At 43.8% G+C, this 16,573-nt stretch overlaps 1 protein-coding gene across 1 annotated transcript in view; it reads left to right on the forward strand.

Annotated features, from left to right (window-relative positions):
- Window positions 1-14,595: 14,595 nt before the first annotated feature.
- The window catches only part of GABRB2 (gamma-aminobutyric acid type A receptor subunit beta2), a 233,196-nt gene continuing 231,218 nt past the window's right edge, over window positions 14,596-16,573 (forward strand). Inside the window, exons 1-3 of the mRNA XM_072145899.1 lie at window positions 14,596-15,106; window positions 15,217-15,308; window positions 15,916-15,983. Coding sequence (XP_072002000.1) covers window positions 15,030-15,106; window positions 15,217-15,308; window positions 15,916-15,983 — 237 coding nt within the window. The 5' untranslated portion in view covers window positions 14,596-15,029. The remainder of the gene's footprint in view (window positions 15,107-15,216; window positions 15,309-15,915; window positions 15,984-16,573) is intronic.

Below are 16,573 nucleotides of genomic sequence, written 5' to 3' on the forward strand. Positions count from 1 at the left end.
ATTAGAGACAAGATCGTGGAGGGTCACAAGGCTGGCAAGGGGTACAAAACCCTTTCCAATGAGTTGGGCCTACCTGTCTCCACTGTTGGGAGCATCATCCGGAAGTGGAAGGCTTATGGAACTACTGTTAGCCTTCCACGGCCTGGACAGCCTTTGAAAGTTTCCTCCTGTGCCGAGGCCAGGCTTGTCCGAAGAGTCAAGGCTAACCCAAGGACAACAAGGAAGGAGCTCTGGGAAGATCTCATGTCAGTGGGGACATTGGTTTCAGTCAATACCATAAGTAACGTACTCCACCACAATGGTCTCCGTTCCAGCCGAGCACGTAAGGTACCTTTACTTTCAAAGCGTCATGTCAAGACTCGTTTACAGTTTGCTCATGATCACTTGGAGGACTCTGAGACAGACTGGTTCAAGGTTCTCTGGTCTGATGAGACCAAGATCGAGATTTTTGGTGCCAACCACACACGTGACGTTTGGAGACTGGATGGCACTGCATACGACCCCAAGAATACCATCCCTACAGTCAAGCATGGTGGTGGCAGCATCATGCTGTGGGGCTGCTTCTCAGCCAAGGGGTCTGGCCATCTGGTCCGCATCCATGGGAAGATGGATAGCACGGCCTACTTGGAGATTTTGGCCAAGAACCTCCGCTCCTCCATCAAGGATCTTAAGATGCGTCGTCATTTCATCTTCCAACAAGACAACGACCCAAAGCACACAGCCAAGAAAACCAAGGCCTGGTTCAAGAGGGAAAAAATCAAGGTGTTACAGTGGCCTAGTCAGTCTCCTGACCTTAACCCAATTGAAAACTTGTGGAAGGAGCTCAAGATTAAAGTCCACATGAGATACCGAAAGAACCTAGATAACTTGGAGAAGATCTGCATGGAGGAGTGAGCCAAGATAACTCCAGAGACCTGTGCCGGCCTGATCAGGTCTTATAAAAGACGATTATTAGCTGTAATTGCAAACAAGGGTTATTCCACAAAATATTAAACCTAGGGGTTGAATAATAATTGACCCACACTTTTATGTTTAAAATTTATTAAATTTAACTGAGCAACATAACTTTTTGGATTGTAAGATTTATGCATCTGTTAATAAATCCTGCTCTTGTTTGAAGTTTGAAGGCTCTAACTTATTTTTTTCTTATCAAACCTGCTAAATCTGCAGGGGGTTGAATACTACTTGTAGGCACTGTAAGTATTAAAAGATTTACTGAGGGTAGACTGCCCAAACTTACATTGTTGTTTTATCAATGTGTATGGCACCGTTTTCCAGATTCGTTTTAAATAAACAGTTGGATTCTTCTAAAAAAAAACTATATCAAAATATGGAAATGAGTTGATGGCGCTTGGCTCCCCCGCCTGATAATATATGTACTCCCCCCCACCCTTAATTTTACACTGGTTTAGCCTGTCAATCATGACATCATTGACTCTCTCTGGATTGGCAGGCTAAAATTAATAAAGTAGGGCTGTGCAGAGCCAAGAGGTGCTCCAGTGACTCAGGGAAGAGCACCTCCTTTAGAAGAATTTGTCTAACCAAAGGTCATGAAGCAAACAAAGCTTCCCTTAACTCAGTACAGAATATGACCTAAATGGAGAGAAGTGTAAGTATGCAACACTGATGCAACCACCTCTTCATTAAGCCTCACCCTGGAATTGAGATGAGAACATCCATACAATACATTGGAAATATATTTCCACCAACAGTTAACCTGCAATAGAAACATATCGCCACTATCAGGTTGGTCTACATTGGAAATATATTTTGTAAAAATGCTATTACCTTTGTGTGTTTGTGTGTATTATTTGTGTGGCTTTTAAAGGGGTTGTAATAACTGTGAGTGTGGATTGAAGATAACAATCTCCTCTGTAGGGAAAATTAATATAGATTGATATGCAGTATCACAGCTACTTGTTTGGGATACTGCTTACTATTTACTTCAGTTTAAACTAATGGGCCCCGTGAGCCCTGGTCATACAGCGTTAGTAACTCTAAGCTGTACATGTACAGCACAGAGCATGAAGAGGTTAATGTAATTATAATATAAATTATAATATCCAACTATGTGGGTGTCAAACTAAAAAAAATAAACAAAAATAATAATAATAATTAAATAAAAATACTTACAAAAGATCCTCATTGAGGCCCCTGGGTGTTTGCTTCCTCAATAAGAAGATCCAATGGGTTCACAACCCAGCAACCCCGGGTTAAACCTACCTAAACCTCTGTGATCAATTATCAGATGGCAGGTGAAAGCCTACAGGCAGCAATAGGAGGTTCTCATTCATATTGCTCTGATGTTACCATGATGAATCAATAACCGCTGCTCTCAATCACCTGATGCATCAGCAATATCACAGGCCTCTGCTGGATCGGGCTGAAAAAATATATATTCTATGTACAGGTAACAAAAATGTGTGGGCCTGAATCCGATTGCATATTGTACTTTATCCATTGTGTCTATATATAAAGCATTTAGGCCTTAAGTGATAAAACTGGTGTTAATATATATTTTTTCTGGCAGGAGACATGATTTCTGCAATTTCACAGTCATGTCTCAGCTTGCAGTGGAAGCAAATTGCCTGACATGGGTTATAATTGCTGCATGTGTCTCATCCACTCTACAGTATCCCCCTTCCCTGTGTCAGGCAGCCAGCAGCATCCTGAATGGTGTAAAGTAGAGTAAACTTCTTGCTGAGAAATCTGCTCCAGGCTAGTGAAACTGAAGCCTGAAATGTAGTGTATGTTGTAGCTGATGGCACGACATGGTGCAATGTATTGAATCTCACTCGTGGAGTGGTATACTTTCTCTTTTTTATATCTGTCACAGGATACTATATTCTTCTTAGAATTAAGTAACTTTAACCTTAGATCACTCAACAGATTCAATTGTGTTAGTATTTATTAAACACAAATATAGATAAAATGGAAAGGCCAAGTAGGAGAAGTTTGTAGAACATGGGGGCACATTTACTTATAATAAGTGCTAACTGCACTAAATGCAGTTTGCCTGTGTATAGTGCAGGGGGTGCCAGATTCAGGATTTCTGAATGTGGCGCCCCCTGCACTGCCCCGACAGATTGCACCGCTTTTTTGTTTTGGTGCACCTTTAACATGGGGCATGTAACACAATTTTGTCAGACTTTTCATGTTAAAGCTCGCACACAGTCCGACTGAGCACCGGAACACCCCCTAATTTGTGACGCTTGATGCCTAGTGCAGCCACGACACAAAAAGGTTGCTTGCAACACAAATGGGGCACAGGCACTTCTTTGCAAGCAGTTTGCACTTAAAAGTACGTGCAAAGTCCGACAGAAAACTGGTGCAGAGCCCTTAGTAAATGTGCCCCATTGTTTGGGTTGAGGTCTGAACTTTGAGCCATAATTTTTCAAGGCCCGAATCATCAACCACCCACAACTGTATCTTGACAGATGGTATGAGGGGTTTGTGCTGATATGTCTTGTTTGATGCTTTCCATTATAGCCAAAATGCCAGACTTTAGTCTTCCTGTCCAAAAGGTCTTTGCAAACAAAGGAGTTCTACCACGTTTTTTTTTTTTTAACCCCTTAACGCTCTGCGCCGTAGCTCTACGGCGCAGAGGTATAAGGGATGTATGAAGAGGGCTCACGGGCTGAGTCCTCTTCATACAAAGAAGGGGGTTTTTGCATAATGCATAAAACCCCCACCGCTAATAACCGCGGTCGGTGCTAGCACCGATCGCGGCTATTAACCCCCCCGTTGCCGCCGACAAAGTCGCCGGCGGCATTTAAAAGAGGGCGGAGCGCGGGCGCCGCCATCTTTTTTTCGATCGCCACGCCCCCGAACGTCATCGGGGGGCGGCGATCGGTTGCCATGGTAGCCTCGTGTCTTCTTTTGACACGAGGCTATCTGGCAGCTGCAGATTCGTTACAATGAGCCAGTGGCTCATTGTAATGAATGTGCTGCAAAAATGCCATATATTGCAATACAGAAGTATTGCAGTATATGGTAGCAGCGATCTGGCCATCTAGGGTTAATGTACCCTAGATGGTCTAAAAGATAGTGAAAAAAAAAAAGAAAAAAAAAAGTTTAAAAAATAAAAAAAATTAATAAAATATTAAAAGTTCAAATCACCCCCCTTTCCCTAGAACTGATATAAAACATAATAAACAGTAAAAATCACAAACATATTAGGTATCGCCGCATCCCAAAATGCCCGATCTATCAAAATATAAAAACGGTTATGGCCGGCGGTGACCTCCAAGGCGGGAAATGGCGCCCAAATGTCCAAAATGCGACTTTTACACCTTTTTACATAACATAAAAAATGAAATAAAAAATGATCAAAATGTCGCACAGACCTCAAAATGGTAGCAATGAAAACGTCGCTTCATTTCGCAAAAAATGACCCCTCAAACATTTCCGTGCGCCAAAGTATGAAAAAGTTATTAGCGTCAGAAGATGTCAAAAAATTTTTTTTCTTTTTTGTACACATTCGTTTAATTTTTGAAAATGTATTAAAACACAATAAAACCTGTATAAATTTGGTATCACCGCGATCGCACCAAACCAAAGAATAAAGTAGGCGTGTTATTTGGAGCGAAGAGGGAAAGTCGTAAAAACTGAGCCCAGAAGAACGTGACGCACGTGTGTTTTTTTTTCAATTTTTCCACATTTGGAATTTTTTTGCAGCTTCGCAGTACACGGCATGTTAAAATAAATAACATTTCGGGAAAGTAAAATTTGTTATGCACAAAATAAGCCCTCACACAGGTCTGTACACGGAAAAATGAAAAAGTTAGGGATTTTTGAAGTTGGAGAGCGAGAAATGAGCCGAAAAACCCTCCGTCCTTAAGGGGTTAAAGAAAGGTCTTTCTCCTGGCAATTCAATCAATTAAGCCATACTTGTTCAGTCATTCTCTGATTGCACTGAAATGAACTTTATGAAACAAGCTAATTGAGGCTTGTTGGTTAAGAAATTTGCCTCTAGGGTTTTCTCTGAGTAGGGCAAGTTTGGGTAAATTTGCCAGACCGTTCACTTCAGGAAAGATCATCAAATATTTTAAAATCTACCACTTCGTAATGCAGTATCTAAACCAAACATATCTACAGTTTGGGGTTTAGATGCTGCTGCTGGATAATATCTTCTTTAAGCATAAAAGCATTTACCGAATATACTCGAGTATAAGCCGACCCGAGTATAAGCCGAGACCCCTAATTTTACCATCAAAAACTGGGAAAACCTACTGACTCGAGTATAAGCCGAGGGTGGGAAATGCATTAGTCACAGACCCCCCCCAGTATGTATACAGCCTGCCCCCAGTAGTATACAGCAGCCCCCAGCAGTATACAGCTTGCCCCCCAGTAGTATACAGCTTGCCCCCCAGTAGTATACAGCTTGCCCCCCAGTAGTATACAGCCTGCCCCCAGTAGTATACAGCCTGCCCCCAGTAGTATACAGCAGCCCCCAGCAGTATACAGCCTGCCCCCAGTAGTATACAGCAGCCCCCAGCAGTATACAGCCTGCCCCCAGTAGTATACAGCTTGCCCCCAGTAGTATACAGCTTGCCCCAGTAGTATACAGCCAGTCCCCAGTAGTATACAGCCCTGCCCCCAGTAGTATACAGCACTGCCACCAGTAGTATACAGCACTGCCCCCAGTAGTATACAGCACTGCCCCTAGTAGTATACAGCCTGTCCCCAGTAGTATACAGCCTGCCCCCAGTAGTATACAGCCTGCCCCCAGTAGTATACAGCCTGCCCCCAGTAGTATACAGCTTGCCCCCAGTAGTATACAGCTTGCCCCCAGTAGTATACAGCCAGCCCCCAGTAGTATACAGCCAGCCCCCAGTAGTATACAGCCAGCCCCCAGTAGTATACAGCACTTCCCCCAGTAGTATACAGCACTGCCCCCAGTAGTATATACAGCACTGCCCCCAGTAGTATACAGAACTGCCCACAGTAGTATACAGCACTGCCCCCAGTAATATAGAGCCAGCCCAGCATTAAAAGAAAATAATAAACTTATATACTCACCCTCCGGTGGCCCCGACCTGCAGCGCTGCTCCCCCAATATCCGCGCGGGTCCTCTTCTGGCTTCGGCACCCGTCTTCTGTCTTCACTAACTTCGAGCCGGGTGCCAACATTGCTCTCCCCCGGACGGCGCCTAGAATGACGCGCCGCTGCTGACGTCATACTAGGCGCCGCCTGGAGGAAAAACATGGCGGCGCACGGCACAAAGTTAGTGAAGACAGAAGACGGGCGCCGAAGCCAGAAGAGGACCCGCGCGGACATCGGGGGAGCAGCGCTGCAGGTCAGGGCCACCGGAGGGTGAGTATATAAGTCTATTATTTTTTAAAGATGTTTTTATGACTGTATGACTCGTGTATAAGCCTAGGGGACGTTTTTCAGCACATTTTTTGTGCTGAAAAACTCGAGTATATACGGTAATTAGTCCAGAAAATATCTTTAGACAATATGCAAATTAGGTCTGGGCACTCCGGCCCGATGCCCTGCACTAGAGATGGGCGAATCGATTCTAATGATTCTAACTTCGGTTAGAATTTCAGGAAAAATGTGATTCGCCACGAAGCCGAAGTTTATGCTGATTCGCGGGAACGAAGTTGTTTTTTTTCCCCTCATGTTTCTACTAAATGGGCGCGATAACAACGTGTTACATGGGGCAGAGAACTCTGGGAAGAAGAAAGGAACACCCCCGATGACATCTGCAGACCTGTAAGTCAATCAGCGACCGGCAGGTTTATGTGATGTCACACAGCCCTATAAAATCCATCAATTTTCTATCTCAGCACTTCACACTTCATGTTGTAGCGTCCAGCTGCTGCTATTGTGCTGTGCGATTCTTGCTGCAATCCCTCGCTGTTCTCTAAGGGGGATCTATATACCCCAAATAGCAGTTCTATTTTGTGACAAAATCGAATAGGACGAAATCTGTTTGACATTCATGCATTTGCAGTAGTGATCTGTCAGTTGTGGGGTATCTGTATAACGCACATTGCAATACCTTTTGGGGGCTCTAGTTTACAGCCAGATTTACGTGTTTTTACATGTAGTTTATAAACCATTATGTCAGAAAGAAAGGTGGCAGGTGGAGCAGGCAGAGGTGGCAGCACAGTAAGGGGATGTCGCAGCAGGGGTGACTCTGTGAGGTCAGAACTGCTGTTGTCATCTAGTGGCAGTGTGTTGATCAACAACCCAAAGTTTGTTAAATGGTTGACTAGGTCATCCAATTCCTCAAATATAACATCTGACAACCCCAGCCAAGAGTCTACATGGACTACTGGGCAGCCAATCTTGATGCGCGGCCGCAACTTGCGGAGTTTGCATTGGAGAAGCTGTCCTGCCCGCCCAGTAGTGTGGCATCAGATCGGGTGTTCAGTGCAGCGGGGGCCATCATTACCCCCAGGAAAACCCGCTTGTCCACCCGTAATGTGGAGAGACTGACCTTTGTCAAGATGAATCAGGCTTGGATCGGCCAGGATTTCAACTCACCAATGCCTAATGCATCAGATTAGATCAGCCATGACGCCTCCTCCAAACGTTGAGAAATGAGTCGGGGTTTTAACTACCTGCCTCAGCTACTATTCTGATGCTGCCACCCGCCTGATGCCACACATCTGCTGCTAGTTGCACCCTCTGCCTCCTACCATCTTTATCAGGGACTTGAATTGTCCGCAACCTCCACACTATATCATGGTGCCACTCTGCAGGCTCCTGCTGCTTCTGATGCCACATTCACACTATATCATTGTGCCACTCTGCGGGTTGCTGCTGCTACTGATGCCACTAACACACTATATCATTGTGCCACTCTGCGGGCTCCTGCTGCTTCTGATGCCACCTTCACACTATATCATTGTGCCACTCTGCGGGTTCCTGCTGCTTCTGATGCCACCAACACACCATATCATTGTGCCACTCTGCGGGCTTCTCCTGCTGCTGCTGCTTCTGATGCCACCAACACACCATATCATTGTGCCACTCTGTGGGCTCCTCCTGCTGCTGCTTCTGACGCCACCAACACACCATATCATTGTGCCAATCTGTGGACTCCTGCTGCTGCTACTGATGCCACCAATGCACTATATCATTTTGCCACTCTGCAGGCTCCTGCTGCTTCTGATGCCACCTTCACACTATATCATTGTGCCACTCTGCGGGCTCCTGCTGCTGCTTTTGATGCCACCAAGACACTATATTATTGTGCCACTCTGCCGCTTCTGCTGCTTCTGATGCCACCTTCACACTATATAACTGTGCCACTAGGCGGGCTGCTGCTACTGATGCCACCAATGCACTATATCATTGTGCCACTCTGTGGGCTCCTGCTGCTTCTGATGCCACCTTCACACTATATCATTGTGCCACTCTGCCGCTCTTGCTGCTTCTGATGCCACCTTCACACTATATCATTGTTCCACTCTGCTGGCTCCTGCTGCTGCTTTTGATGCCACCAAGACACTATATTATTGTGCCACTCTGCCGCTTCTGCTGCTTCTGATGCCACCTTCACACTATATAACTGTGCCACTAGGCGGGCTGCTGCTACTGATGCCACCAACGCACTATATCATTGTGCCACTCTGCTGCTCTTGCTGCTTCTGATGCCACCTTCACACTATATCATTGTTCCACTCTGCTGGCTCCTGCTGCTGCTTTTGATGCCACCAAGACACTATATTATTGTGCCACTCTGCCGCTTCTGCTGCTTCTGATGCCACCTTCACACTATATAACTGTGCCACTAGGCGGGCTGCTGCTACTGATGCCACCAACGCACTATATCATTGTGCCACTCTGCTGCTCTTGCTGCTTCTGATGCCACCTTCACACTATATCATCATGCCACTCTGCGGGCTCCTGCTGCTTCTGATGCCACCTTCACACTATATCATTGTGCCACTCTGCGGGCTCCTCCTGCTGCTGCTGCTTCTGATGCCACCAACACACCATATCATTGTGCCAATCTGTGGGCTCCTGCTGCTGCTACTGATGCCACCAATGCACCATATAATTTTGCCACTCTGCAGGCTCCTGCTGCTTCTGATGCCACCTTCACACTATATCATTGTGCCACTCTGAGGGATCCTGCTGCTACTGATGCCACCTTCACACTATATCATTGTGCCACTCTGCTGCTCTTGCTGCTTATGATGCCACCTTCACACTATATCATTGTGCCACTCTGCGGGCTCCTGCTTCTACTGATGCCACCTTCGCACTATATCATTGTGCCACTCTTCTGGCTCCTGCTGCTGCTTTTGATGCCACCAAGACACTATATTATTGTGCCACTCTGCCGCTCCCGCTGCTTCTGATGCCACCTTCACACTATATCATTGTGCCACTCGGCGGGCTGCTGCTGCTGCTACTGATGCCACCAACGCACTATATCATTGTGCCACTCTGCTGCTCTTGCTGCTTCTGATGCCACCTTCACACTATATCATTGTGCCACTCTGCGGGCTCCTGCTGCTGCTGCTTTTGATGCCACCAACGCTCTATATCATTGTGCCACCCTGCCGCTCTTGCTGCTTCTGATGCCACTTTCACACTATATAATTGTGCCACTCTGCGGGCTCCTGCTGCTGCTGCTACTGATGCCACCAACGCACTGTATCATTGTGCCACTCTCTGGGCTCCTGCTGCTACTGCTTTTGATGCCATCAACACACTATATCATTGTGCCACTCTGCCGCTCTTGCTGCTTCTGATGCCACCTTCACACTATATCATTGTGCCACTCAGTGTAAAAAGAGTGCACTCTTTGATGTTAAAGTGGGATCTTGGCTCTCAGCTCAGTGCTTTTGAGCTGGCACAGACGTTACCGTGTCAGGCTGCATTCCCGCTTCACTTATTTGGGGAAGTTGGTCTATGTAAGTGCACATGGAAGTGAAGAGTGAAGCGATTCTAAGAGCTGCGGCTGTCATGTGCGTGTCATACTAAAACACAGCATTGTTTGAAGACCAAACCACGCTCCCTATGCATATTTAAGCATGGCACAACGTTCTACAACACCCGACAGGCTCTCTGCAGCCAGGAAATGTCTGTTTTTTAACGTGATTAGTTTTGATTCGATTCGGGTCGAATCAAATTTTTTCGAAAAATTTGGCGAATCGGGTTGAAACGAATTTGAACAAATTCGCCAATCTCTACCCTGCACAACTACTAATTATGCACGACTCTAGTCTGATTCTGTACCTTACTTGGCCACCACTGCTGACAAAGTCCGCTTTGTGGCGGCCTCTGATGAAAACCGGGTGCCACTTAGACTCTATTCCCAGATGTCTGCTTACGTCATCGTTCGCAGTGGTCCAGTGGGTTCACTACACCTGGTTTCTGATAGGAAGGAGGCCATATATAACAAATATTAGAAGATTATCAAAGTTGTATGCTTGGATCTATGAATATGCATTCATGCAGGCACCTAACCAGTTCGACTATGAAGGCCTTTTTCAATTTATTCAACTATATCTGTATTCTGAGAATGTAGGCACAGCACAATTAAAATCAGAACTTACTCTGCTGCCATAAAGTCATAAAGTTTTTATAGTGACTATGTTTAACTACTATGGGGGTGGTTTACCAGTGATTCTACGCCAGTTTTCTGGCCTAAACACGTCCATTTCCATGCCATTTGGACGTGTCTGCGTTCCTGCTCCGTGCCTGTAGGGGAACATTTGTTTGGAGATTTTTATGCAAAACTATGCCAGATCGGGCCAGGTTCTAAGTCTCTTGATGTATCCATGGGAGAAGGTGGGGCATGGCCTTTATCATTGTGAACCTGAGTATGATAAATTCCCCCTATATCTATCTATCTATATATAGATATAAGCAAAAATCCAGGTCCATCCCAGAAAACAAGCTAAAATTACATAACTGAAAGGAGAGAGAAAAAAGGAAGAATGAAAGTAGAAAGGAACAAGCAGTTAAAAGCAGCAATGAAAGAGGGGAAGATAAGGAAAAGGGAATGGAAAACAGATTACAAAGAAAGATACAGTAATATTCCTGTATTTATCTCAGATTATCAAATTCTTCTATTGCTTAATGCAGCCAATGATTCCCATGCAATTCCATGTGGTCTTTAAATATGCACACAGTTTACTCAAAGATTTATTCATTTGTGCTGGGTGAACACATGATTTTCTATTGAAGATTATATATGCAGTTCTTATATACTATGTAATCTAGGAGTGTCCTTAAAATATGCACCTTGTTCATTTTTATGTTATATACTGGTGCAGTATATCTCCTGGATCCGCATTGAGTTGAAATACACCTCAAAGGAATATATAGCACAACTCCTCTGAGATAAACAACCAAATTTAAACATTTGGTTTTTATGGGATGATCTTCTAAAGGGCAAAAGGTTATGATGAGATTAGAAAATAGTCTAAAATAAGATATTTCATGTCTGGTATTAGCCCATTACGTGTAACAGAAGTCAGACTACAGTAGGACTAATAGTAAACTGCAACATTCACAATTTACTCAAGATAACACATAAAGATAGGTAGCCTACTTTTTTTCTCAAACGTCATGGTAATCCCACCATTCCTAGTTCAATTCCCATTGTTATTCATCCCAAGATTTTAGCCCATCTAATTATTTTTCTTTACTCAGAATTACCCGATTAATTCACAAGAATAGCTTTTGTGAATACTATTGTCAACAAGTTATAGTATATAGTTATTGTATAGATTTGTAAAATTATAAAAGAAAAATAAAGAAATTATAAAAAAGGAAAAGAAAATAAAGCAAAAGGGAAAGGGTGTAAAGTAGGAGTGGAATACCTCTGCACATATCCTGGTGGAGATCAATTGGTCTAAATGCCAGCAGGCAACCACGAACCATAATGGTCAAGGACCCATACATGGTTTTTTTACTGCAAAGAGGACATCGCTGTCACATTGTCAGTATGGGAAGGTGCTGAAATGGACCCATTGAACCCAATTCTCTCAGTAGGATCATGGTATACTACCATGATGCTTAAATTTATCTTTTAAGGCCCCTTCCACACTTGCGTTACAGATCACGTCTGAGTTTGATCAGGGTGCGATCAGGGTTTGGTCAGTGAAAAACGCACATTTTGCATCAGAGTGCAATCAGTTTTCAGTCAGAGTTTGTTCAGTGTCTCAGTTTTTCACGCACGTTTTCAATTTAATTTCAATGCGTTTTTCATGCGCAGATAATGCGTGTGAAATGGACTCAGGGCTGAGCTTTATCTTTTCTATGGCAATTGATGCGTGAAAAACGCATTGCACTTGCATTGGACTTGCATGTGTTTCAGAGTGCAATGCGTTTTTGATGCATCTCCATAGACTTGTATGGTGTGTTATTCACGCGCGTGACTTGCAAAAGTAGAGAATGTCGAGATTTAAACGCATGTTAAAAAAAACGTGCCTGTGTGCGTGAAAAAAAATGCAAGTCTGAAAAGACCCATTGATTACAAAGGGTCAGAGTGCAATGCAAGTTTTGCGTGTCAAAAGCACGCGCGTGAAAAACGCAAGTGTGAAAGGGGCCTAAGGGTTTTAGATTCTTTTTAGATACTTTTGGAACTTGTACAACAAAAGGGTGTGACCTTGAGTAAAGTTTCAACGAAAGTCGGCCAAAATATTAAGTGTTTAAGGGACATCTACCACCACAATTAGGGATTGTAGACTGTCATCAAATGCATGCTTGTTACCTTGGGGGTGAAAGGGGAGACCTCCTGCCATGTTCTGGCATGGCTTCTAATCCGACTTTATGCAAATGAGCTGAAGGCGCTCACGTCTCCGCTAGCCGAGCAGATTATCATCCATGTCGGAACATGGCAGGAGGACTCCCCCATCACCCCTAAAGTAACAAGCATGCATTTGGTGATGGTCAACAACCCCTAAATATGGTGGTAGACGTCCTTTAAACCAAACAAACTAAAATGTACAAAGTTAAAAAGGTCAGACAGTAATTTAGATTTATCATTTAGCTTCAGACACTGAGAAATATGGGGCAGTATAAGACTGTCTATTTAACATTGCCCTTTACTTTATTACACATTTGATGAATCTGCCATCATTTCACTCAATATAAATGTCTGTTAAATCTCTACATTCATTTTTTAAAGACAATGAGCGGTTTCTAAAACAATACAGCAGACCTACAAACAAACTTTAGACATACCCCAGGTGTAGCAGGTCTGAGGATGGAGGGATATGTCAAAGGGTATTGTGTATTCATCCTGCTACTCCTGTGGAACTGCACTGACAAATCAAAGGGCCCAATAGGTATCAATGAGATGACTATCCACATCAAATAGCATATACTCCTCCTATAATCAAAGGGATTGTGTATCACCTGGAGAAATGTCATAACACATAGGCTCAATGCTGCAGAAAATCTGTAGTATGAAATTGACGCCAGAAATGGGATCTGCGTTCTGCAGAATGTGAAATCCCTATAGCCCTGAATGTTGTAATAAGCGTAACACTGCTCCTGTAGGGCAGAAAAATAGGTCAACCCCTGTAGTTGAAGCCCCAAGGTTTGTTCTTGGGGACTGAAATGCTGCAGAAGATATTCTACATATTTCAAGTTCATCTTGAGAGTATTAGCATGACATTAATGTGTGGAAAATTAGAGCAGTTTGTTGTCTCGGGACAAAAGAGGGAAGCAGAGGGAATCTGTAGAAGGAACTCCCGACCCTACGTATTCACCTCCGCTATAAACTATCCTACATTATGTATCCAATAAATAATGTGTGAGCTAGCTTTTTTGATCATCTGACATAGTGTCATGCTATACATGGTAATATCAGGAAACATCATTTTGAAGTCTAATCCTAAATTTGGCCTTGAGGTTGAATTCCTACATTTCCTACACACTACATTAAGCTATAACTTTCTTATTTGTCTGTGCAATTTTATAAGGGGGGTTTATGGTAAAAATATATAAAAAGATTGGTGCCCGAATTGTAAAAACTTGTGCAGAACTCTGAGATCAGGACAAGGGCAAAATGGTGTCAGGCGCCAGTTTTTGTGTTTCACAGTAAAAGCAGGACAGATCTTTAGAATAAATGTAAAAAGAGGGCATGGACCCTGCTTCCTATAGATTCAGTAGAGATTCTGTTTTTACATACATTCCCACATATGGACAGATGCATTCACTGGGCCCTCTGTAGGTCCCTGGAGGATGACCCTTTTCTTTCTTTCTCGGACCATCACTCAGGAACCAGATTAGCAATATCAATGTATGAAGCTAAATCTGTCCTCTTTTCAGTAATTTACCGTTTATTTTATTACGTTTAACAAAACTGCTGCAACACAATATAATGAGAATGTAAACGAGAAGAAAGGGTTAATGAATCTTCTCCAGCCCGAATTAAAGGGACGTATTCATAGAATATGCTGAAAATATCAACTTTGTCAGCGGAATGAGTGGGTGACAGATTGCAGCTGCTTTCATCGCTGCACGAATATCTTTCCTTGAGGATTTTACTGAGGTTTCTTGTACGCTCTCACATTTGTCCGTCTAAATATTTGCAGACTGCTGGGTACACGGGTTTATCACATGCCAGTTAAGCTGTGAGGGACTGGCAGGCTTGAAGCCAGCTTGCATAGCTTGGTCCGTAGATGCAGCGTTCAAAGCTCCTGTTCATTTCCCACACCCCCCTCCTCCACTCCCACATCAGCCTCCGTGTCAGCATCAGCAGCAGCAATATCCAGACAAGTAGCTGCTGCCTGCACTCAGCACAGACAACGCAGACGAGAAGTGATTCTCAGCTCTAAATACTGTCACCAGCCATCTCAGCTCCAGGGGTCATTTTGCCAGGGTGGGAGGAGGTAACTAGGTTGCCTAAAAGTTGGGGAGGGGGGACTTGTCCCCCCTGTCCCTTCCATTGTTTGCTCCTATGTCTGTAGCAAGCGAGCACTGCTCCTTTTTGATGTTGTACTGAGCTACGCGCATGCGTGGCACTTCAGAATTACTGCACTGGTCACAATAAGTTGGATGTCTTCTGCTCTTCACCTAAATCATATCAAAAAGCTAAAGGGATGTTGAGAATCAAGAGAAAAGGTTGCGTTGGGATCTGGTCATTCCAAGTTATAATTGCAATGGTCTGTGCACAAAGGTAAGTGATTTCACATTAGGGGGGGGGCATTGACTTTGAATGGAGCATAGTGTTACTGTGAGCTGGGATATGTCATATGTATATACTGTGTTGTGTTTACTGTGTTCTAGTGCCAATGATCCCAGCAATATGTCCCTGGTTAAGGAGACCGTTGATAGACTCCTGAAAGGCTATGACATCCGTCTGAGGCCAGATTTTGGAGGTAAATTGCCTGAATTGACTGAAGCTGCTGCCTGTAGTTTTTCTTGTGAATTTTCCATGCAGGTGAAATGATAAAGCTGATTTGTACATGAAACTGAAGCAAACTTGAGCCTTCCCCATCCTCTGCACTGCTATTCTCCCATCAGTCTTATCCCAGGGAAAACATGTACAGTGCTCTGAATATTCATATTAATATTTCATCCCATCGGTCCCATCTTATCAGAACTAAACTGCCTGGATTAGCATCCAGCCGGCTTACTATGGGCATTAGTAATAATACACCATATTAATATTATCTCATACTGTACTTTGATGGAGTTTCAATGCAGCTATATAATAAGCCTGTATAGATTGTAAGCAGATGCCAATGTAAGCAATAGGGCTATAATGCCATTCTGAATGCCCTACAATGATACCACTTTGTTACTGACTTTACATTATTATATTATATTGTGTTTTGCTATTTTTAATGTCAATCCAAATAGTGATCTGCATGCCCATGGGAGAGAATGAGTAGCTATAGCACATTCCTCAATCAATAGCTTTAGCAGCCAGGAAGGAGTTAAGTTCTTCGAGTTCTCACTATGGACCTTACTGTTGGCTTACAGGTCCTCCTGTGGCCGTTGGCATGAACATAGATATCGCCAGTATAGACATGGTATCAGAAGTCAACATGGTAAGTTGTTTTTATCCTATGTATGAGAATGAGGGGAGGAGGATTTTTTGGGGGGGCTATGAATATCATAGAGATTCATCGGTGACCCATATAGTTGCCCCCTATTCCTGGAATGATTCTGGATATAATAGGATGGTGAAAGTGCTCAGTGTTCAGTACAGGTGGTAAAGCATAAAATAGGGATCAATGTCCCTTTGGACAGCAGGGGATGTCATGACTGCTCTGTCTTCTTGTATGGAACATATTAGTACATCAGGGCTTTTCTGAGCCCCTATTGACAGTCAGTAATACAGTCACTACCAGAGATGAGGGAATCGATTTGCCAGGTATGAGATTTGCAGTGGATTGGACTGATTCCCCTCCTGGAGCATTTGTAGAGACTCGCTCATCTCTGACAGTTACTTTCAGCAGATAGTAGCTTGTGACCACTTAGTTGAAATTCAAGAAGCAGCTTTTGACTTGCTGACTTCATGCAATAGCATCCCCTGCTGACACATGTGTTGCACTGCAGATCATGGACACATTAGCTTTCAATCCAAGTCACTGCTACTATGTCAGGATACAAGCGTCTCTGATAAAAAGTTTAAGAA

The sequence above is a fragment of the Engystomops pustulosus genome, chromosome 4, assembly GCF_040894005.1.
Source record: "Engystomops pustulosus chromosome 4, aEngPut4.maternal, whole genome shotgun sequence".
NCBI lineage: Eukaryota > Metazoa > Chordata > Amphibia > Anura > Leptodactylidae > Engystomops > Engystomops pustulosus.